This window comes from Pleurodeles waltl, chromosome 11 (genome assembly GCF_031143425.1).
Source record: "Pleurodeles waltl isolate 20211129_DDA chromosome 11, aPleWal1.hap1.20221129, whole genome shotgun sequence".
In the NCBI taxonomy this organism is placed as follows: domain Eukaryota; kingdom Metazoa; phylum Chordata; class Amphibia; order Caudata; family Salamandridae; genus Pleurodeles; species Pleurodeles waltl.
In genome coordinates this window covers 950,229,825-950,254,919 of record NC_090450.1, presented here as the reverse complement: position 1 = coordinate 950,254,919, position 25,095 = coordinate 950,229,825, and the positions used below count along the sequence as shown (strand labels likewise).

The 25,095-nt window shown below is 48.3% G+C and overlaps 1 protein-coding gene and 1 long non-coding RNA gene across 4 annotated transcripts in view; one reads left to right on the top strand and one right to left on the bottom strand.

Moving 5' to 3' along the window:
- Nucleotides 1-7,067, bottom strand: part of CRKL (CRK like proto-oncogene, adaptor protein) — a 38,296-nt gene extending 31,229 nt beyond the window's left edge. The window contains exons 1-2 of the mRNA XM_069215149.1: nucleotides 6,158-7,067; nucleotides 3,404-3,860 (exon numbers count right to left, since the gene is read on the bottom strand). Of these exons, the coding sequence (XP_069071250.1) occupies nucleotides 3,404-3,860; nucleotides 6,158-6,471 (771 nt within the window). The 5' untranslated portion in view covers nucleotides 6,472-7,067. The remainder of the gene's footprint in view (nucleotides 1-3,403; nucleotides 3,861-6,157) is intronic.
- LOC138266389 (uncharacterized) overlaps nucleotides 1-25,095 on the top strand; it is a 517,771-nt gene that overhangs the window by 121,574 nt on the left and 371,102 nt on the right. The gene's annotated exons all lie outside the window — the stretch shown is intronic.

Sequence of the window (25,095 nt, the reverse complement as noted above, 5' to 3'; positions counted from 1 at the left end):
CTTATACTAAGACCAACCTTCAATTATGTCTTCAACTTCATTCAAGTAAACAAGCTAACAAAGCAAACAGGCTTCCCAGGGAACAGCGCTGATTCTATTTTGACTTACATCAGGGACAATTTGAAAAGCAGTGGATAGAGCGGAAAGGCAGCATAACTTCTACTAGAACTAATCACTTTTTTTGGTCAACTGTATCAACGTTCCCTCCTGGAGCCTAAAAACAAACACTATAAAGGGAAGCATCTTTTGACCATCTCTTCCCAGCCTACTGACATACAAACATTACCTCACTACTTTCATCTGCTTACCCATCTTTAACCAAGCCTGGTGTACATCAAAGACCAATCATTTCTCCACACCCCAATACTGATCACAAACCACCATAAATAAAGTATTAAGGCCAGATGTAGCAAAGGGTTTTTCCCCTTTTGTGTCAATGGGAAAATGTGTTTGTACATATGGCCCTAAATCTTTTAATCTGACAGTGCAACCATGGAGATGAGACACGACGCTAAAGCTGAAAAAGTCAAACAACGTTCAAAACTCAAGATTAGATGACCATCTCCGAGCTGTAAACAAACGGATATCAAATTAATTTATCTCAATGCTTTCAAAACAAGTTTTCACACAAGATCAGAAAATGGTCGAAAGTATTTGGGTGCAACTAACTTCAAATAGAGTAGGAAAGCCTGCTCATGACCTAGGAAGTAAACCACATGATTGGAAGAAGTGCCTTGAGTATCAGATGGTTTCTGCAAAACACCCTACACAATCTGCGATTCCAGAAGAATACACAGACTACTTTCCCTCATCACACCAATTCAGGATTAAGAAAACGAACTGCACTGTGGCTTCCCACTTTCAGCTATACAAAGACTACAACCATTTCAGAACGCCGAGATGATTCCAAGATTCAAGACATTACCATATCTCCTCGGTCTTAAAAGCTCTTCCCAAACTTCCCATCTCAAAACACACTTTCAAGATCCTCTGCCTTACATAGAAGAATATCAACAGTAAGGGCTCAAACTTTCTCGCAAGTAAACTATATAGTCAGAAAAAGAATAATGCAATCCGGGCCACCAGTACAAAAAAATATAAATGAAATGAAAAAAAAGTACTTAAAAAAAAAAAAAATACAAGGGGTCCATTTACTTTCAGTTCTAGCTGCTGTAAACTATAATTCCGTCAGCAAAAGATAAGAACCAGACAACCACAAGGAATCTAGGAAAACTGAAGACGTTCGGGGCAGATGAGGCCGCAGAAATGCGGCTGGCCAGATCTACCCTACCCCTCATTAAACAGATAAAGGCAGTGAGTGCCCCATCTCCTTATCGACAGGAATACACAATGCGCCCCAACCGTGCACTAAAAACTACGTGAAACGGGAGAGGCCGTATGCACATCAACACCAGTCACTGATGTTGCAGTCACATAGTCGCCCACAAAAGTTCACTCAATCAGTCCACGTGCGACAAAAATGCACTCCAATTAGTACCGGCAAACAATAAGACCAAACTGCCTGCATCAAAATTAAGGATCCAGTGGCCGAGATCATAGGGCAAAAAGTAAAAATCTGCCACCATCTTGACTATCCCACTCAAAGTGTTTACTATAAATCATCCTACAAGACAACTTGCAATGTAGCAGGAATTCCTACTATGGTATCTAGTATTTGCATTCGCAAGCGCAATGCCCACTACAATTTCACTGATAAGCTGAGTAAACCTGAAATGCACCTGTCTAAATCATCCAGACCTTTGTGAGTGGTAAGCTACTATACCACTAACATGGTCATACCAAATTGATTACATCATACAAATTCCATGCTAGTTTCCCCTGACCCACCTTCTCAGCTGCAACATCAGGCGGTAGCTGCATGTATGCATGGCATGAACACCGGGCCTCCACCAAAGCCTCATTTGTGAACATCTGCATGACTGACAGATTGCTGCAGACTAAATTGACTTCCAACTGCTTAACACTAAAGCCCCAAAAAAATTTGGATAGCCCAAAGGAGTTGTTTTGCTTTGATAGGTATGGCAATTAGGAAATGCACTGGCATAGTGTTGCAGCGTAGTGGCGGAGGGCAGTGGCACCAAATTCAGAGCACACAATGCAGAATGTAATGGCATGGAGTTAAGTAGTGTAGAGTGCAGTGGCATATAGTGTTGTGGTGCAAAGTAGATTAGAGTGGCGTACAGCAGATGAAGTTGCATAGAGTGCAGTGCTCATGGTGTGGTAGCACACTGTCATCCATTACAGAGAACACATTTTCAACTGAAATTGCCATTTCATTTGCACATACATACAGGTTTACTAATTAAACTATACCTGTGCACCGAAGAAACTGTGTGGAAATTGCATCAATTAGCGATAATTATTTATTTTGATCATATTAAAGTATTTGTTTCCAACACATTCAGGAATAAAAAGTATGCCTCATGTGTTCCTAATTTTGATATATTCTGAAATTACTTGCCCAGTTCATTTAAATGCTAGAGGAAATTTGGTGGGGGGGGGGCAGAGAAGGGGGAAACTTTCCTACCATCAGTATCCAGCAAGGCTGTCGCACAAATCCTCACATTGAAGTCAGAGAGTGAAAAGCAAACAAGCCCCTCAGAAGACATCAGCCTGACAATTGGCCTAGGTCTTTAACGCAGAGCAAATCTGATAAGAACCAGTGTTACAGGCCCCATTGCCCCATTTACAGAAAGGGAGCACTCAGAGGGATACTGTAAATAAGGTTTGGGCAAGGAAAGGTGAGAACTCAAGCAGCCTAAAACAGAAAGCCAGCAAATCGAGAGCAGGAAAATATGAGTTACAAAGCTAATGGCAAGCAACGAGCAGAATGCAGTCCAATGTAAAATTCGGGAATGTCTCCAAGATGTCCTTAGAAACCAGTCAGCTGTGCTCTCAGGTAGGCGACTACCTAAAATAGATGAGCCAAGGTACAACTTACCCAAAAAGAGACAAAATGGGTGGGAAGTCATGGAACAAGCGTGTTAATTTATTTCAGTTGTCAGTCTATTGTGTTATGCATGTATACCTTGCTACGCCTATGTAGCGCACTGAAGCACGTGCTTACAAGGGTAGCGAGAAAAACAGTGAAGGAGCTGCAATGTGTTGTATTTGTTTTGTTTTGATCCCATGTGGGGGGGCCCACCGACGTGCAGTATATTATGTTTTGTTTCAGCTTGCCCAAAAACAGAAAAAAAGATACTTCAGGGCCCATTAAAATATTCAAGGCCATCTCATATATGGGGGTTTGTTTGAATGATGTCTGCAGATGTCTTAAATAATGAGGCTACCGTAGTTACCCCATGTAAGGCCAGCATCCTTTTTAATCAACTAACCAGAAAATCTTACCAAATGAAAATCTCATGGTACGACAGATTCTTACCTCCAAAGCTAAAGCGGTCTTGTCATAGGCACAAGGTACTCGTTTCTGAACAACGATGGCATAAACAGGTCCATTCTGAACTGATGGCAATGGGTTGATAACAGCGCCAGGGGTGCCTGGTAACGACGGTAAAGGACTGGTGGTTTGGGGCTGAGCATATCCCTGTGCAGGCTCGGGAATGCCATAGCTGTTTGAATTCCTGTGTCCAGTTTTGGACGATCTGGGGAGCTTCTCTACATAAGGAACGGGAATCATGCCAATTCGGCTGTCCTTATTTCGCGCACGCCACCACTGATCCTCAGGTTTTTCTAGTATCACCAATACTTCGCCCTTTTTGAAAGGTAGGTCCTCGTCGTCATTCCCAAGGAAGTCATACAGTGTCCGCACATACTCTACATTTTCTTCAGAGGCTGACAAGCTCGAGACCGATCCAGTTCCCACCGATGGGTTTGGAAACCTAAAAAGAGAAAAGCTTTAGTTTATACCTATACAGTAAACATAATGATGCTGTCTGCACCTTCAAAATAAAACGGAGGACGTAAAGAGAATTATCAATGGGACTTCTGTCAACTGAAAACGTAAAGATGTGGTAGTACTATGGTATAAGAAGAGAGAACCCACGCATTTCATGAAATGTTTGGTGGTCCTGGAACACATACATATTTGATCAAAACGCGAATAATGGGCATAGCTACTCATAAAAAAAGCTTCAAAATTAGCTTAAATACCAGAGGTCAAAAATTAAAATGTAAGCCTTCCTCACGCGAGACTTCAGTAAACTTATGATGCACTTGAGTTAACATTATTGACCCAGGGGGTGGCTCGGACAAGAACAAGCTGACGGAGATAATTTGGTTGACAAGGGAGGAGATTCGAGTAAACTTCCAACGGCAGCAGGAATTTAGCTGTTTTATTTTCCGCGGCCAGAAGACTAATCGCAAAACGAATCAATGCCTACAACTGAGGTTTGCAAATAATGTCTATAAGTCAGCATCAACGGTGCAGTGGCAGCATTTTTTCACTAGGTATAGCGTCAGTCAATACCCGGGAAGGGAGATCAAAAGTAGTCAGTAAACTCCAGATTGTTTGTGGTTACCTGATGGAAACTTCCTCCTATAACCACATACCATAATTTGGTAAGGCCCATGGCGACAACCAATATGATTACCAGCATTGAAAGCTTTCCGAGATCAAACAGGTGCAGCCCGCGCTTTCGTGCTCCAGGGTTAAACACAAGAAAATGACACCTCTAAGATCCCTTAAAGAAAGCAGCCAAGCTTTCTCTGTACATCATCTTTGGGTCTGGCCCCTGCAGCGTTGGCACAGAGATAACCCAAAGCTCCCGGTTGTGCCCCAGTCCGCATTTTTCACTTCCTACTTTATGTCCACCCAGGTGCACTGCGGTTTTGTGACTCAACGATACCTACTCCTGCCTATTGTCCTGCTTTTGTTTCCACTCATTTTATAGAATATTTTTCCCCGTATTAACTTGCCTCCAAAATGTCATTTATAATAAAAAATAAATGCGTTTCCTTGTGTTTATTTTCCATATACTTTGTTTTAAGAAAACTCTCGGTCTTGTGTGCCATGTAAAACGAAGAGGAAAACATTTAGTTTCATGAATTTTGGATAGAAGCGAGTTAAAACGATAATAGTAGAATGGGAACAAACAACTGAATAAATGTGGACTGGTACCTTAAAGCAAACCAGGATACTTATTACAATGGCTCTCGGACCAGTGAAGTCCACAGAAAACCATATAAACAAGGTCAAAGCAAGGTTAAAGTTACAGGGACAGCTAATAACGGTTCTCATCCTAAAGTCTGCATGCGTCAATTGCTTGTAAGTGAATTCCAGCGAATTGGCACGCCTATTTCAGGTGCTTTATCGCTTAAATCTTTAAAGAGTACCTGTTGCTTGCTAGAACCGCCCAAGAGCGTCGGACCTCTGGGTTTAGATAGAAGACCCTGCACTGGTGGATGCATTCACTCATCTGTTCCAGACGCATAACTGTGTAAGAACAGCTCTGTATGGTATGCTTATTCCTTTGTGGACCATTCTTATAACACAAACCACTGTAGGGGCAAGGCTATCCCTCTGCCTGGCTGAGCTCTAGACAGCTGACACCGGCCCCAGCCCGAGGCCAGATTCAACTAAGGACAAGTTCCTGCGTTTGGGACACTGGCTCCGAGTAATTGCGAGATACCCATCTCCGAGCATACAAAACGCTTACGTCTGGATATTAGGTTGTCACCAGCCAACGACTACCTCCAACATTTCTGTTTGTCGTCTAGCTTTGGCTTCGGCAATTTACTTAAATGTCACCCAATTCAGTCGGACGGTGACTCTTAATGAAGATATAAAATAACCTAATTGCTATCATCCTCTAAAACACGATGACACCATTTTTTTTCTTCTAAGAAACTGATAAAAGGCTAAGAGAAAAAGGCACTTCAAACTTAACTTGCCATGATCCTTCCCGACCCTACTGGATTACCCTGAATCGCTACACCCCTGCAGATCTCTTACACCGACCTTTACCCAAGATTGCCATATGACAGTCACCAAGGACACACTGCTCCTGGCCTGGACCTTTACAATAGTGCATTCTGGGAATAGCAGTCCTGGCCCCATTCTACTGACCCAAACGAAACTACGATCGGGGTGAAATATTGGGGGGGGCATCTGACGGCGAACCCCGCCAATCTCTTCAGCACCCAAAAGCTACCTACCCACACCCAGCCCGGGCGTTACCTGGCGGCCGGCTCGATGAGCGTGGTGGTGTCCAGGTAGTGGATCTTATAGAACTCGAGCAGCGCCGGCAGGTTGTCGAACTCCTGATCGCCGATCTTGAAGCGCCTCGAGGGCAGCAGCGAGTTGATGATGTAGTGCGAGACGCGCGAGTTCTCGGACACAGACAGCACGTAGTCACCGGGGCACGTGGACGAGTCCCGCACCAGGAAGACGCCGTGCCGCTGCCCCTGCAGCCGAGCCTGCGCCTCCTGGCGAGACACCGGCCCGAAGTACCAGCTCGAGCGGTCCGAGGAGTCGAAGCGGGCCGAGGACATGGCTGGGCGGAGCAGGGTCCGGGGCCTGCGGAGGGGGTGTCACTGCGGGCCCGCTGCTCGCGCGCGATTCGCCGGACGAGGAAGGCTGAGGCCTCCTCAGCCACGGAAGGCGCGGGCTCCCATCCTCTTAGTACGGACAAGGGACCCGAAAAGCGGCGCTGCCCGAGAGCTATTCAATAGCCTGCGAGTCCTCCCCTTGCACTGACAGACCAGTCCGTTTGCCTCCAGCTACTGTTACCACAAAAAAAATGGCGGCCGCGGTATATTAGAAAAAAAAAATAGGCCTCGCAGACCATCAGTATACCCCAGGGGCGCGCGCCTAGCCACTTCCTTGCCTCCGCCCAGGTCTCGCTCGCCCAATAGAAAGCACGCGCGCTCGACTTTTACATTTGGGGTCCAATGAAAGGCAAGGGGCGGGCGCTCTCGCAGGTCTCTTGCACGGACTGAAAAGGAGACGAGGGCGCGCGTGCACTCCATAGAGGTGGGATGAACGCAGGGGAAGTGGAGGGGCGTGGTGGGCGGCGACCACGAGCTCTCACGTCGCTTTGCAGCACCCTGCCTGCAAACCCCCCCTCCTCGAGACATTCTCTGAGAAACCGCTAATCGGCGGCGAAAGGGTGTTTCCTTTCTGCTGATTGGAAGGGCGAGGACTTTTTGATTGGATGCCTCGGGGTGCACGTTTTGTTCCTGTATCCTCCATGCAGCACCATTGGCTAGATCGTCTGACGCAATTGATCATCGAGATTGAACCCAATCTAAGCAGCCCTTGCCACCTGGAAAACCGGTCTTCCTGGTTTGTCACAGGAACGTAAAACTTAAGGCACATTATTTATGCTTGGTAACTGACTGTTCGTCGGAAATTTACATATGTAATACTTTAATAATATTGGTGTTTTATGAGAACATTCTTCGAAAATGTTTTATATTTTCAAACACACAGGCTCTTAGATCGTGGCTGACTGGCAGCCCGTTATCTGCGTTAGAATGTGAAACCTGAATGAGAAATTTCCTAGCTATCGTGAAGGAAAGTTTCAATTCTATTAAGGACACAGAAACTTTCTTCACTTTTTATTAATAGCAGGTTCAAAGTTCAATACTAAAAACATTAGAACCACAAATCCCATGAGTCCGTCGTCATGGTAACCAAAGTCCAATGACACCATTAACACCGACAGTATAAATGCCTAATAAAACGTCATCCGCCCTCGACTTCACTGCGAGGGGACATCCGAACTTCATGTGGTCGCTACCTCCGGACCTAAGAGAAATCGTACACAATATCAGATCATCTAAAACAAACCTGAGAATTACATCTGAAACCAAAGAACATGAAGCATTCATGAAAATAATATACAAAATAGGTTTCACACCATGTAATCTAGTACAGGAATAGCATGCCCCCAAACCGGGTGAATACCCCGCAATGCACATACTGGCACAGGTCGAGAACATTCTCAGAAAAACATATCAAGATATACCACCTTAGAACGAGATCCAACCTGTCCTCTTCGGGTGGGGAGGAACAGATCAAGTGCCGGGTGGGATAATCCTCGCCTCCGTGTCCTTAATAGAATTGAAACTTTCCTTCACGATAGCTAGGAAATTTCTCATTCTATAACAGGACCGGAGGCGAGGATTATGCAAGTTCAAAGCTTACTTACCACCAATGAGGTCGCCTCATGGATCGGTTTAAAATAGAATCTCTTGAAAACCGACTCCGAGGACCAATCCGCTGCGTTCATGATGTCCTCCAGCCTACCACCTACCTGTACGCCCTTAGAAGCCATAGCACCTCTAGTCGAGTGGGCTCCAAAAACCTGAATGTCCACAGAAGCCTCCGCTAGGATCCATCTGATCCACCTAGCGATGGTAGGCGAGGAAATCGCTCTAAACGGTTTCTTCAGGGAAATTAGTAGTTGGCATTCCCCCGGAAGACGAAGGGGAGCTGACATCTCTTCATACGCCTTTAGGCATCGAACAACGCATAACTTAGGAGCGAACGGAAACGCCGGATACGATACTGATCTGGTATTACATTTAGTCCTACGGGAGATCGTAAAGGTTACTCCCTCAGGAGAAAAAACTCTGGCCGAGACGTCCAGAGCTCGGACGTCCGACACCCTCTTACAGGAAATGAGGCACAACAACATTGCCAATTTAGCCGATAACGCTTTACGAGAAAGGAAAGAATTGTCCTGCCAAGAGGACAACAACCGCAGAACGAGGTTGACATCCCAAAGTTCCGAATATCAGGGTTGAGGTGGACGGGATAGACAAATGCCCTTGAGAAGCTTGCACACCCACGGGTGAGCTCCCACTGGCTGTCCTTCCAAAGGAGGGTGACCTGCCGAAATAGCCGACCTAAAAGAATTCACAGTGCAGTACGACAGACCTGAGGCGGCCAATTCGGCCAGAAAATTTAGCACGTCTGTAATGTGGGCCCCCACGGGATCGGTATGTCTGTCCAAACACCAGCGAGTCCAGGGAGACCAGGCTGATTTGTATCTCTTACCAGTCCCTGGAGCCCAGGCTTGAGAGATGAAGGTTTGAGCCTCTTGTGAAAGTCGGCAATCGTGCCAGCGGTTAATGAAATCCTCCAGGCTGCCAGCTGCAGATGACCCTGCAGCACCATCGGGTGGTACTGACCCATGGAATCCCGAAGGATTGAGGGATAAGAAGGGAGGCGAATAGGAAGATCGCACAACAGTTCCAGAAGGGTCGGGAACCACGCCTGAGAGCACCAAAGGGGAGTCACCAGGATAATCGTGGCTTGCTGGCGACGCACTTGAGACAGAACTCTCGGAATCAACAAAAACGGGGGAAAAGCGTACCCCAGAAACGGACTCCAGGTCTGTTGAAAGGCATCCACAGCCTCCGCTCCCGGGTCGGGGCGCCAACTGAAATAGCGCGGAAGATGCGCTTTCCACCGGGATGCAAAGAGGTCCACCGCGCAAGGACCCCATTAGGACATGAGCGCTTGAAAAGTCCGCGGATCCAGCTGCCAGTTGCTGGAATCCGTCAGATACCTGGAGTTCCAGTCAGCCGTGACGTTCTGGATGCCCGGGAGATACTCCGCCGTGACTGATATCTGGTGCGCCAGACAGAAATCTTTCGCTAGTTCCGCCAGTGCCCGAGACCGGGTGCCCCCAGGCGGTTGATGTATTGAACTGCCGATACATTGTCCATCCGTAGGAGTACCACACAAGAGACCCTGTCCCGAGTCAGGGACTTGATCGCGAACGAACCCGCTAGGAGCTCCAAGCAATTGATATGCAGGCTGAGTTCCTGGGGTGTCCACCGACTGCCGAAGGAAAGATCCCCGCATCGGGTTCCCCAGCCTTGCAGACTGGCATCCGACTCTATGACCAGATCGGGAGAGGAACCAAAGATGGCCCTGCCGTTCCATGCCATGTGGTCCAGCCACCATTGTATCTCCGTCCTGGCCTCCGAATTGAGAGCAACCCTTTCGGAGTAAGTCAGCCCCCGGCGAAGATGATGCGCTTTGAGGCGTTGGAGAGCCCTGTAATGAAGTGGGCCTGGAAAAATGGCCTGAATCGATGAGGACAGTAAGCCCACTACTCTGGCAAGTTGGCGAAGCGAGATCTTGTCCCTCCTCAATACAATCCTCAGTTCCTTCTTTATTTTTGTAATCTTTTGGAACGGAAGACTCAGAGCGGCCGCCTGGGAATCTATTAGGAAACCCAAAAAGGTCATTGACTGCGAGGGGATCAGATCGGACTTCTGGTATTTGATCACGAACCCCAGATCCTGCAACAAGGCAATAGTCATGTTCACATTGGATATGAGATGAGTCTTGGACTGATCCATCAAAAGGATATCGTCCAGGTAAATAATGAGGCGGAGTCCCCGAGAATGAAGGAATTCCACCACCGGTTTGAGGAGCTTGGTAAAGCACCAAGGGTCTGAAGAGAGCCCGAAGGGGAGAGAGAGGTGAACTCGAATATCTGTTGTCGACACCGAAATTGCAGGAACCTGCAATGAGGGGGAAAAATGGGGACCGTGAGGTACGCGTCCTTAAGATCTAGACGAACCATCCAGTCCCCTTGGAGTAAGATGTCCCGCAGGAGGTAGATACCCTCCATTTTGAAGTGTCGATAGACCACCCACTCGTTGAAAGAACGCAGATTGATCACCGGGCGAAAACCTTTGTCTTTCTTTTCGACGAGGAAAAGATTGCTGACGAAACCCCGTGGGTGGAGCAACGCAGGACAAATATCGCCTTTGCGTAACAACTCCTGAACCTCTGCGTCTATGAGGTTGGAGTCTGACTCCGAAAAAATCATAGGCCTGGGGATCACTTCCTGAACTGGAGTCCCCCAGAACTCTATGTGGAAGGCTGACACTGTAAGATCCATGCATCTGAGGTGAGGAGTTCCCAGTTGCGTTTGAACAATCAAAGTCGCCCCCCCAGTTCTTGAGGGAAAAAAGGGGTAATCCTTACCCGAGGCTCCTCCTGGGGCGTTGGCTGCTCCGCGGGCTCCTCTACTCGCTTTACTTCTTCCTTTACCCCTGTTGGGGAAAAATGTTCCCTGGCGACCGTCTCGCCAACCGAACTGTCGGACAGTTCCAGGGCCTTGGTGGAATTGGCAGCCGGAAGATCGACCCCTTCCTCGTCCGGCCCCTCCAAAAACCTTCCCCGGGAAGATCTTCTTTATTGATGATTGAGCTTTATCAAGGGCTGAAAAAGTGGCCACAAATTTCCCGAGCTCCTTGACAAAGGGGTTGCCGAACAGATGACCCTGTGCCACCGCCCCTGCCTCCGAAGTTGACAGTTCCCCCAACTTGGGGTCAATTTTGATGAGCAGGGAGTGGCGCCTCTCTGCTGATATAGCGCAGTTGGCATTGCCGAGAAGGCATAATGCCCTCTGGGCCCAACCCGCAACAACATCCGTCTGGAGAGGTGTATTTGACATTTTGGCCCGCTCGGCCAATTGAATAATTTGGGTCAGAGGCCCAACGACGTCCAGGAGCTTATCCTGGCACGCCCGCCAAGACCTATCAATCCCTTTTTTAGGATCCTTCACGTACTTTCCAAAGAAGGTACACATTTTAGGGTCTATATCTGGAGTAGAAGCCACTCTATCAGGGAGAGCAGGGCGGGGGCACTTAGCCCTGAGCCGCGCCCGGATATCCTTATCCAAAGGTTGGCGAAATTTACTCGCCACATAGTCTGCCACTTTTGGGTCCGGGTGCCACTCAGATGAGCGGGGGTGGTAGATCCCCTCCGGCTCAAACATGTCGGAGTCCGACTCCCCCGGATCCCGGGATACAGGCCCCCGGGCGCCAAGGACGCCCCGTTTCCACCTCCTCCACTGAGGAGGAGTCTCCCTCAGAGTCATCATACATGCCCGATGAAGACCCCACAAGGAGGTCCGATTTGGGGTGCCACTTGTCACCAGTAACCCCGGGAAGAGAGCCCTCCCGGGAGGTTAAACGCATATGCGTGCGCGCACTCTTACCGTGCAGCGCAGAAAAAAACTCCGTTTCCAAGAGGGGTTCTGCTGCACGCTTGCGTGATTTCTTGGGGGAAGCCCCTTGGGCGACCCCCGTCATGCCTGGCCCCTTAGAAACCTGTTCGGCCAGCTGCGCCATGCTCTCCTTAATAGGAGCGAGAGCCTGCGCAATGGCCTGTGACAAAACGACATCCACCCCAGGGGGAAGGATGCGTAGCGAAGGGGCCTCAGAAGACATGAGGGGAAAAGAGTCTGGGTCTTGGGCAGGTTGCATACTGTTAAAGGTGGCAAAGACAGGAGAAAAGAAAAATATATGCGCCCCTAAACCTTCCGGGGAAGCCCCCTTACACTCCTGTCACAAATGAGGCTTGAGAATTCACCAGCCTAACCCACAGAACAAACAGAAACTACCCCGAATGTTCGTGGAAACACGAGAGCGTACTTCCTGCTCTAGGTAGAATCAACCCAAAGGTGTCAAGTGAGGGGGAAAAAAAAGTACAGGGCAGAGGAAAAAACTGGCCAAATGCCCTACGCGTTGATAAAAACACAGCGCCGAGCGTGAAAACGACTCGCGCGCTGAACGTGTATGAAAAATCGGGACGTGCGCCCTCTAGAGGGCCCGACACGTCACCGCAGTTAGACGCGCTCGGGCTGTCAAAAAAGCCTACCACGCGCGTAGCAACAGCGTTGCTACAACGAGAAAACACTGTAAGAAGCGATAATAGTGACGCCCGCAAGGTCAAAACATCAAATACACACTCTACTAACAAAATAGAGCTCAGAGGCAGAAAAGGCACTTATCTGTCACCGCGAGCATTGAAGAAAGAGGGCGGATGGCGTTTTATTAGGCATTTATACTGTCGGTGTTAATGGTGTTCATTGGACTTTGGTTACCATGACGACGGACTCATGGGATTTGTGGTTCTAATGTTTTTTGTGTTGAACTTTGAACCTGCTATTAATAAAAAGTGAAGAAAGATCTGCATAATCCTCGCCTCCGGTCCTGTTATAGAATTAATTACTAATACATTTGTATTGATTAATAGGTAAAAATTTACTTGAATTAGGCTAACATAGAAAATAATCTATACCTTGGAGAATGTTCCCACTTGAGTGGCCACCATAACGCGTGTGAAAATGAATAAATAATTCACATTTACAGTTAGATAATGTGCACATGTAGAATAAAATGTATTAATTATTAATGGGTTATACTAATATATTAATGTTATGTATTTGTTTAAATAATATTGAGCTTTGATTAATTTTGAGGTTTGGACTTAGTCGTCAAAGCCTCATGTTAAGTTTTATGGCCTAATAAATGTTCGTAAATGTCTTGTGAAAGCAGAGAATTAATATTGTTCATTGTTCAAACTGCGCTGACCAAGCAATTTCTAAATGTCTTAAACTTTCTCATGAGAACTGCTTGTTGAAATGTTCAGCACTAGAAGTGGTTACTTTGTAAACTTTATGTGTGAGACAAGGGTAGGATTGGGATTAAAAATAGGCCCGGGCACCCTGAAAAAAAAGTGGCCCACAATTGTGGAGTATGCCTTTTTGGCATAACACTGCTTCGTGTTTTCAGTAGTATCAAAATAATCTGTGAAAGAAGCATGTCTAAAAATTGAAACTGAATTATCTCAGTCTAGTTGCCAAGATCTATGAACTAGATATTGACACTTAACTTTCGTTTTCTTAACTCCAGTGAGATAAAAAATGAATGCAAACATTGCCAGCACTCCTTGTGCATGGATAGGTTCACACAAGTGAACCACAGCTGAATATCATTGAGGTCTCTTCTGTTCAGGCCCGCTGTCCCTTCTCAATCTACATACATTAATGTGCTGCCCTGTTGGTGAAAGGAAGGAAGGAAGAAGCCTATCTACCTCCTGATACAGGCCTTCAAGAAGGCCGCTTAGGCCCCCACTGGGTCACCGGCGGCATCCGAACACCCTATCTTAAAAAGTGGCACCCAACTCCAACTCACACTGGCCCATTGGCCATGTCCGAGTCCCTGCCTTTCCAATCCAACCCTGCGTAAGACCAAGATGTTCCCTGGAGCTAGCAATGGTAGTACTGACTGCAGTTAGGATTGCAACTAAAAAGTTACCTGACGAAGCTGACGATGGGAACAGGAGAAGAGGAGCCAATTTACCGACATGTGAAAGGCTGTCTAGTTATATATTAGATTTAGAATTCAGAAACTATTGGTCCTACTGTAAACGTATACGTTTCTGACCAATAACGGCATGAGAAAATGCTCTTTGAATTTTGATATATCCAGACCACACTCTGCAGAGCAGGAGTTCAGTTCAGTTCTTTAGTGTAGGAGGTGCTTTTCCATTCTAGTCCTGTTAGAGCCTACTCCCTGTCCTTTGTTTAACAGTTTGGTTGTTCTATCACATTCTCATGTGGGATGTGTGTGTGCATGAGTGGGTGTGAGTGTACGTGTATGTTGTGTTGTGTGAATGCCTGTGTGCTTTTATGTATGTTAGTGTGTGTTGCGGTGTGTGTGTATGAATGTATGCATGCATGGGTGGATGTGGGTATGAGTGTGTATGTCTGCACGTGTAGGTGTGTGTATGTTGGGGGTCTGGAGGGGGTTGGGGTGGGTAGGAGAGAACTCTGGGGAGGGGGAGGGGAGACCCCTATCGGTGCCAGGGAAGGTATTCCCTGGCACTGATAGTGTCCACCACCATGGTTTTCGTGGCAGTAAGATTGCCAAGAAAACCATAGCCGTAGGCGGGGTCATAATCCCGAGGGTGGGATTGTGACAGCCGCCTGGCTGCAGACCAAAGTCTCCAGCACGGCAGCTGTTACCGCCCTGGCGGACGGAGTGGTAGATTGGCAGTTTGGCTTAAGCCAAACCACCAATGTCAAATTTTGGGGAAAGGTACAGCCAGACTGTTGGCAGTACCTTTCTCCAAAAAAACGCCGTCCGACAGGGTCATAATGAGGGTCTATGTCTCCCTAAGAGCCCACCATGACTTTCCCAAAACCTTGGAGTTTGCCAATGCTTGTTTGAAGATGTTCTCAGCATTTCTAGTGAGAGTATGAATGAAATAGGTTTTGCACTTGCACAGCTTAAGCAAATTGCAGGTAAATTGTGATGTTTGTGAGTGAATAGGGAGTCTGCGTACTCCAGAATAAGTTGTCTAAGGAGTTTGCGTACTCCAATGAAGTTGTTTAGGGAGTTTCCGTACTCCAAAGAGTCGTCGGACTTCCATGTGTGTGGCGCTTTGTGCTTAAAAAAAATTGGCCATGTGGTTCTTGGTATACGGACCCTGCATGGTCCAAGACTCCGGAATATTGTATAAGTGTATGAGACACTTGGTTTATGTTGTAATTTGCTGTGTAATAGGTCAGTCGGTGTGGTTGACAAACTCTGAGTGCATGTTAAAGTGATAGTTTTCAACATCGTTTTGGTGAGTCCTATGTGCACAAGGAGGATCCAGTGATCAGTTGAGAGTAAAATTTGCTGGTCGAATTTTGCTTGCGAGTCAGGGAAACTGAGATAGAAGGAGTATCTGTTAGAAATAAATGCAGCAGTTGAAAATTTAGTAAGGTTTCTGAAGCGATTGTGTTACCTACCTGTAGTAAACAGATAAGTTGTGTGTTGATTTTTATTTAGTGCTCGCAATATTTGCATTTAGTTTAGTGCAGATCTGAAATTGAGGAAGACAAGCCGAAGGGCTTTGTCAGCCGCTGTACATGTGAGTGTGACGTCACTAGAGCCATGTTGGGATAGGTTGGTTAGTGAAAAAGGCTGCAAAAGGATTGGTTGACAACCGTGAAGCTTAATTGGTAGGGAAGGTAGATGAAAAGGATTTTGGGATTGAAATTTACTTCCTGATTCGAGTGAAGTGTAGCGTACAATATAGAGATGAAATTCCTCTTAGCTTTAAAGAGTGCCCTAAGGGGAGATGTGTTAATTCCAGTTCGAATAGGTAAAGTTACACCACCAGAAGGTACACCCGCATACACCGTCTTTGAAGAACAAGGTGCTGCGCCATGTCTTTGGTTAAAACAATGGTGCAAAGAGACAGAAAAAGAGGGGAGCTTAGCGTTTCCTGCCCACTGAACATTTAATTTGAGAATTTTAGAGAATTTGAGGAGAGTACTGTAAGATTTGAAACCTCCTCAGAGACCTGCACAATTCGAAGCATTAGCTATTTGGGAGATAGTGGCCAAACAGCAACAGAAATTTGAGAGGAGAATGAGAAAAACTAGGAAAACTTTAGCTGAGGCGAGATGGGATAGGGAGCAGAAAGTTTGGAGGACTGAGACTTTACAGGGAATTAAGATGTTTCCTTCAGTTACACAAGAGAATAAGAGCAAGGCCAGAAAGAGTACCAATAAGAGGGATTCATATCCTTCTGATGAAAGAGAGCAGAATTTAAAGAAGTCTAGAAAGTCTTTGACTTATGATGAAGAATCAGATGATGATGAGTTTATTTTGCAATTATTGAGAATTCGTCCCCCACCATATGCAGAACATGAGACAGGTCCCAGTACTTGCGCAGACCCTACAGCTCTGGCACCGATTGAAACTACACCAAGGCAAGCACAGGTTACCCATAATGGTCCTACCACTTCTACAATACAGATACCTATGCTGCAGGTTGACATACCGAGAATTTATCCATATGTACCTATTGTAGATACTATAACAAGCTGAATGGTGCCGACAGGACAAGCTGCCCACATGAGACAGGTTTATTGGAAGCCGACTCTGATCCCGATGGAGCCTACTCCTAATTTAATATTTCAGATGCAGATACAGAGAATCCCGAGATACACCCCCCATAACAGGGTCACAGACAGAGATGTCTGCACTGACAAGCCAGAATACAGGACTAATGTACCCTAGAGATGTAAACATCCGACTGAGTCCAGACGCTGTGTTAGTACCCATTACTATTGGTCCAGTTATTCCACTGTTTGCCCAGGGAAACATAAGAGCAGTGAATAGAAAATTCTGAATCCAAGTGTAGAATTGGTAAGGTTCAATGAACATACAGGAATGATGACTCCAATGAAACCAGCACTTGATCGGACAGGTCCGTTAATTGACTTGAGTTGCCCCAGGACTCCACTGAACAATCCAGGGAGATCAGACGTAGGTCCAAACCCAACATTGGTGACACCAGAGACTCTGGGGGTCATTCTGACTCCCGCCGGGCGCGGTCACCGCGCGCCCGGCGGGAGCCGCCAAAATACCGTACCGCGGTCGGAAGACCGCGGCGGGTATTTTGAGTTTTCCCCTGGGCTGGCGGGCGGCCTCCAAAAGGCCGCCCGCCAGCCCAGGGGAAAACGACCTTCCCACCATGAAGCCGGCTCGTAATCGAGCCGGCGGAGTGGGAAGATGCGACGGGTGCTACTGCACCCGTCGCGTATTTCACTGTCTGCTATGCAGACAGTGAAATACAAGCGGGGCCCTCTTACGGGAGCCCCTGCAGTGCCCATGCCATTGGCATGGGCACTGCAGGGGCCCCCAGGGGCCCCGCGACACCCCCTACCGCCATCCTGTTCCTGGCGGGCGAACCGCCAGGAACAGGATGGCGGTAGGGGGTGTCAGAATCCCCAAGGCGGCGCAGCATGCTGCGCCGCCTTGGAGGATTCTGCCGGGCAGCGGAAAACCGGCGGAAGACCGCCGGTTTTCCTGCACTGACCGCGGCCAAAGCGCCGCGGTCAGAATGCCCTGCGGGGCACCGCCGGTCTGTCGGCGGTGCTCCCGCCGACCCTGGCCCCGGCGGTCTAAGACCGCCGGGGTCAGAATCACCCCCTCTGTGTCTAACGTTACAGCAAATACCCAGTGTAAGTAATAACAACATCTTTTGACAGCCTAACTCTTAACTGAATGGCTGGAGAAGATGAGTGGCACAGCAGGAGATTCAATTTGGAGGAAGTGCACTGATTTTGACCAGGATTAGACTAGAAGCAGATTAATTAATTGAGGGAACAATCGGGTTAAGCAGAATTGACTCATACCGTGAAGAAAAGTTGCGCTATTTGTGCAAACTGGTTACCAATAAAGCAGGATTAGTACATCAGAAATTAGCAGATCTGGCAGAGAAATATGACATTGAATTTGAAAAGGAGTTACAGATTAGAATTTGACTCAGAAGACATTGAGAACATGAGGATACCGGGAATGAAAATTCACCTTAGGGAATTAATCCAGAGCATTCAAACATGGGGAACATTAGATAAGTGGGAAGGCAGATGGGTAAAGAAACTAGACAAGAAGAAAAGGGATTCTGCAAATCTTACTGCTAGTGTGCATCAGACTGATAATCCAGTGAAAATATTACCAATGAGAGAAATTCTGGGTGGGAATTTTGTACATGTCCCTTAGAGCAGAAGTGACATTCTGTCATTCACAAATGATTACCCCAGGTTGAGAGAGAAACTAGTGGCATGCTACCAGTAAACAGATAGGTTTGTGAAGCTTGCAAAATGCCTGTGAGAGGATTTGAATACTCTATTGGAAATAGTGTTTCCATCAGACTTATGGGTTGAGTGAAAAGAAGCATAGATTGGCCGACAAGAGACTCCCCACGAGATCTGGCTACAGGTGCACCATCTCTTGATGTAATGAAGTACTATTACAAAGTGATTGAATTCTTGAAGATGAGAATTTCCCCCAAGAACATAGATTGGCAGAGGATAGATAGGACAGCACAGGAAGGGAAGGAGTCCATACATGTGTTTTACGAGAGATTGTTGCAAGCATTTAAACATTACAGTAGTACCGAAACAATTGAGCCGAAAGGCATGATTCATTTTGTGTTCAGGTTTGTTGAAGGATTGAGACCTGAAATTAGCCAGATGATTAAGAGTCATTTGATTTGTTGGCAAGCAAAGCTGATTGATGAAGTGCTGCAGTATGCTAAATACTGTAGTGATAAGATTGAATTGAAGCAGAGAAAGTTAAAAGAGAAGGCAAAGGTGAAGCAGATTAAAGCAGCACAATCAGGAATGCAAGGGATTTCTCCGCAGCAGCAACAGGGAAACATGTGGTTTCAGAATCGGACGAAAGGTAGAGATGGAATAGGAAATGTGAACGTGGTCCAGATTATAGTACCGTAGTAGCTCACATGATGTACAGGGAATAAAAAGGTTTTTACCGTGTCACGCTTGTGGAGGCCTCGGACATTGGAAGCAGGAGTGTGCAAGGCAATGACAGGAAGGTGTTGTTCAAAAGATGAATGAAATCAATTCTTTTCTGAACTTGAGAGGACCAAAAATGAGAGGTCAAAATCCTAATTTCCAAAGTAATGTGACCAGGTGCAGGGTCTTCAGTCTATGCCTCAAATGCAGATGCCACATTTGCAGATGTCCCAGTCACAGCAAATGCGACCCCAAGTCCAAATGGTACCTAGGCAACAAATCCAGATACCTCAAGCCCCAATGAAACACCAGCAGGAGATGCTTCCTCAGCAGGGAACAGATCAAAGGTTTAACACGAGTAATAACACAATACACCAATACCCATTACACAGTGAGGATTAATCAAATGATGAGTGGGTGAGTGAGAGGTCAGATGAGGAAGAATGTGTGTTAGTAGCTTCTTGAGAAGTAGACCAGAAGGGTCCATATGTGAAGGGTAAAGTGATGGGCCACAAAGTCTCATTCCTAGTCGACACAGTAGCTACACGCTCTACAGAGAGAATTGCAGAAGTTCCCAACTTGCCCCTTTTAGGGAAAACGGTACAGATTGTAGTAGTTGCAAACCAGTATTTAACCAAACCGATTACAGAACCAGTTTCGGTTAAAATTGGAAACTTCAAAGGCTTACACAAATTTTTAGTTTGTGACTCAAGTCCAGTTTCCTTACTGGATAAAGATTTGCTATGCAAAACGAGATGTTCAGTTACCTGTTCAAATGATGGGATTGCCATTCAGACAAAATAGTGATGATGAAGATGACCAATGTGAGGTAATAGATTGTGACTCAGTGAATGAAGAGTGCCTCTTAATCAGTTTCTTTCCTGTTTTCACAGTACGGGGCCTTCCTTCTGACTTACAGGCAACTGTTAAGATGAAAGTATGGGATTTTGCAGGAAAAGACATTGGTCTAATCAGAGGAGTTGAGCCAGTTAAAGTCCCAGTCAAGCCAAATGCAATTTGTCCCCAGAATCCCCAATACCACATGACACAGGATACTTTTGAACGGATTACCCCTATAATTGCAGAATTTGTAAGGCAAGGTGTTCTAAAAGAAGTATTGAGCATTGAAATGTCCTGCACTAGAAGTGGATACTTTGTAAACTGGATGTGTGAGGCAAAGATATTCCCAGGAGATAACAATGGACGTACTGACTGCAGTTAGGATTGCAACTAAAAAGTTACCTGAAAAAAACTAATGATGTGAACAAGAGAAGAGGAGCCAATCAACGTGTGTAAGACTGTCTAGTTATATTTTAGATTTAGAATTTAGCCAGTTTCCCGCCGCTGCGTCCCCTGCGGCCCCTCCCCCCTCCTTCTCACCGCTCCTTTAGCCAGTTTCCCACCGCTGCGTCCCCTGCGGCCCCTCCCCCCAGCCCTCCCATTGGACAGGCCCTCCCGCCTCCCAGCTGCCACACCCACCCTCCCCTCCTCTTATGCCAGCCGCGGCGCGGTGACAGGGAGCAACCTTTGACCCTGCTACTGCAGGTAGGTCGCTCCCCGCTCTGCCTTTCCACACTCCATCCTGTTTTTCCACCGCTCCTTCAGCCAGTTTCCCGCCGCTGTGTCCCCTGCAGCCCCTCCCCCCTCCTTCTCACCGCTCCTTTAGCCAGTTTCCCGCCGCTGCGTCCCCTGCGGCCCCTCCTTCTCACCGCTCCTTTAGCCAGTTTCCCGCCGCTGCGTCCCCTGCGTCCCCTCCCCTCAGCCCTCCCATTGGACAGGCCCTCCCGCCTCCCAGCTGCCACACCCACCCTCCCCTCCTCTTATGCCAGCCGCGGCGCGGTGACAGGGAGCAACCTTTGACCCTGCTACTGCAGGCAGGTCACTCCCCGCTCTGCCTTTCCGAGCTCCATCCTGTTTTTCCACCGCTCCTTCAGCCAGTTTCCCGCCGCTGCGTCCCCTGCGGCCCCTCCCCCCTCCTTCTCACCGCTCCTTTAGCCAGTTTCCCGCTGCTGCATCCCCTCCCCCCTCCTTCTCACCGCTCCTTTAGCCAGTTTCCTGCCGCTGCGTCCCCTGTGACCCCTCCCCCCAGCCCTCCCATTGGACAGGCCCTCCCGCCTTCCAGCTGCCACACCCACCCTCCCCTCCTCTTACGCCCGTCCGCGCCTGGACCGCGCCCAGCGCCACCCCCCTGGTCCGCGAGACCCCTGCACCTCCAGACGCCGCTACTCGGCCGACCAACTCAACGCCCTCAACCACGGCCGCATCACAGCATGCTCCCAGCCCTCACCAAGGAACACCCACGGACCCTTCGCTTGCCGCACCTGCAGATTCACCTTCGACAGAACAACGAAACCAACAAAGACCGAAACTAACCACCTCCACTGCATACTCCTCAACACCCGCTCCGCACGCAAGCACGCCATCGAGCTCTGGGACCTGCTCGACTCCACCGCCCCAGACATAGCCTTCCTTACTGAAACCTGGTGGAACGACTCCTCGGCACCCGACATCGCAATAGCCATCCCGGACGGCTACAAGATCATACGTAGGGACTGCAAAAACGGAATCGGAGGAGGCATAGCCATCGCCCACAAATCCTCCCTCAAGGTCGACACCCACACTGACGACTCCCTCAAGACCGCCGAACACCTACACTTCCGCATCCACACCGACCCCAACACCACTCTCAGAGGAACGCTCATCTGCAGACCCCACGGTCCACGAGCACCATTCAGCGAATCCCTCGCCGACCTCACCAGCACCCACGCACTCACCTCAACGGATTACATCCTCCTTGGGGACCAAAATTTCCACCTGGAGAACAACAACAACACCAACTCCACTACCCTGATCGACAACCTCACCAACCACGGCCTCAGACAACTCGTCAACACACCAACCCACATCGCCGGCCACACGCTTGATCCCATCTTCTCCCCAAGCGCCCACGTCACCTTCAACCATACCACCGTACTCTACTGGACCGACCACCACTGCATCCACTTCACCTACAAGAAACCTACCGAGCACCCCCGCACCCAACAACCACCCCGCCGATGCTGGAGCAAAGTTACGGAAGTCCAGCTTACCAACGCCCTCTCCCAGAACCCACCCCCCGACTCCACCGACCCAGACACCGCCGCCAACAACCTCACCCTGTGGATCAACGACTGCACCAACACCCTCGTGCCACTCAAAAAACCCACCGACAACCAAGCCAGAAGAAAAGCCGCCTGGTTCACCGACGAGCTCCTAAACAAACGCGACTGTCGGAAGCTAAAAAAGGAATGGCTCCTCAAATGCACACCTGACAGCCTCACAGCCCACAAGGTCACCACCCGCAAGCACCACCAACTCATCAGACAAGCCAAACGATCCCACTTCAAGGACCGCCTGGACAACAACACACACGACAGCAAAGATCTCTTCAGCATCGTGAAAGAACTCTCCAACCCCAGCGCCAACATCAACGACATCCCTCCATCTCAAGAACTCTGCAACGCACTGTTCACCTTCTTCCACCGGAAGATCACCGATATCCACGACAGCTTTGACGCCACTCCCACGTCAGACCCCACCCCCGAACACTCCACCTGTGCAAACCACCTGACATCCTGGACCAACGTGAGCGACACAGAGACACGCAAGATCATGAACTCCATCCACTCAAGATCTCTGTCAGACCCCTGCCCTCACCACGTATACAACAAAGCCGACTCCACCATCGCCCCCCAACTACGGAAAGTCATCAACATCTCCTTCGAAACAGCGACATTCCCTGAAAAATGGAAACACGCCGAAATCCGCGCCCTCCTCAAGAAGCCCGAAGCAGACCCCAACGACCTCAAGAACGTCCGACCCATCTCCCTGCTCCCTTTCCCAGCAAAGGTGATTGAAAAAATCATCAACAAACAACTAACCAGCCACCTCGAAGACAACGGCATCCTAGACCCCTCCCAGTCCGGCTTCAGACGAAACCACAGCACCGAAACCGCCATTCTCGCCGCCACAGATGACATCAGATGCCAAATGGACAACGGCGAAACATCAGCCCTCATCCTCCTGGACCTATCTGCCACCTTCGACACAGTCTGCCACCGCACCCTGAAATCACGCCTCCACGAAACCGGAATTCAAGGTAAAGCCCTCGACTGGATCGTCTCATTCCTCTCTGGCAGAACCCAGAGAGTCCGCCTCCCCCCCTTCCGCTCCGAAGCCACTGACATCATCTGCGGCGTCCCCCAAGGCTCATCCCTCAGCCCGACGCTGTTCAACATCTACATGGCCCCCCTCGCTCAAGTGGCCCGACAACACAACCTCAACATCCTCACCTACGCAGACGACACCCAGCTCATCCTTTTACTCACCAAAGACCCCCACACCACCAAAACCAACCTCCACGAGGGAATGAAATCCATCGCCGATTGGATGAGAAACAACCGTCTGAAACTGAACTCTACAAGACGGAGGTCCTCATCCTCGGACCCACCCCCTCCGCCTGAGACGACTCCTGGTGGACCACCGCACTAGGAACCCCGCTGACACCGTCCGACCACGCTCACAACCTGGGCTTCATCCTCGACTCCTCCCTCACCTTGTCTAAACAGGTCAACGCAGTTTCCTCCTCCTGCTACAACACACTCCGCATGCTCCGCAGAATCTACAAGTGGATCCCGACAGAAACAAGAAGAACAGTCCCTCGTCAGCAGCAGGCTGGACTACGGCAACGCACTCTATACAGGCATCCCAGCAAAAGACCTACTACGCCTCCAACGTATCCAAAACGCCTCCGCCAGGCTAATCCTCAACGTACCCCGCCACAGCCACATCTCCCACCACCTGAGAAACCTTCACTGGCTCCCCGTGGACAAAAGGATCACTTTCAAGCTTCTTACCCACGCTCACAAAGTGCTCCACGACACCGGACCAGCCTACGTAAACAACAGACTCAGCTTCTACACCCCCACCCGTCAGCTCCGCTCCACTAACCTCGCCCTCGCCATCGTCCCCCTCATCCGAAGAAAGACCTCCGGCAGCAGATCCTTCTCATACCTCGCCACCAAAACCTGGAACACCCTCCCCACCAACCTGCGACAGACTCAAGACCTACTCACCTTCAGAAGACTCCTCAAGACCTGGCTCTTCGACCAGTAACACCAGCTCTCCCCTTCCCACCCCCCCAGCGCCTTGAAACCCTCCCGGGTACGTAGCGCGCTTTATAAATTCAATGATTGATTGATTGAGAATTCAGAGACTATAGGTCCTACTGTAAAAGTATGATTTTCTGATCAATGACGGCGTGAGAAAATGCTTTATGAATTTTGATATATCCAGACCACACTTTGCAGAGGAGTTCCATTCAGTTCTTTAGCAGGTGCAGATGCTTTTCCATTCTAGTCATGTTAGAGCCTATTCCCTGTCCTTTGTCTAACAGTTTAGTTGTTCTGTCCTATTCTCTACCTCTTAGTAATTCTGTTTGTGGAGCTGAGCAGTTCCTGATATTTTCTTCTTAACTTTAGCTTCATTGATTAGTCTGTTAATGGTAGATGCTGATTCCTTAGGTTAACGGTCCCTAAGTGGTTCAGTTAACTTAGAGCCCAACCGTAGCTGAGCCAATCCCTTTCACTGTCCCGTTTCTGATGCTGACCAGATGGATTTCCAACTGACGAAGAGAAATCACAACTTGCTGATCCATTGAGGAGAGATATAACAAAATGCTATTGTTACAGGGTTTTGGGCCAGATGTATGAAAGCGTTTTGCATTCGCAAACGGTGCGAATGCCCGTTTGCGAATGCAAAATGCCAGTTCATACATTCTGAACGCAATTTTAAGGAATCGCTAAAATAGCGATTCCTTAAAATTGCGACCCTGTTTAGAGAGTCGCAAATTGCGACTCTCTAAATTAGAAATCGCAAATAAGGATTCCTTATTTGCGATTTCTTAGCACATGTATGAAGCAATTCCTAAATGCGATTTTGGCATTTAGGAATCGGTAATTACCACCGAGTTGAACTTGGTGGTAACCATGTGCAAAAT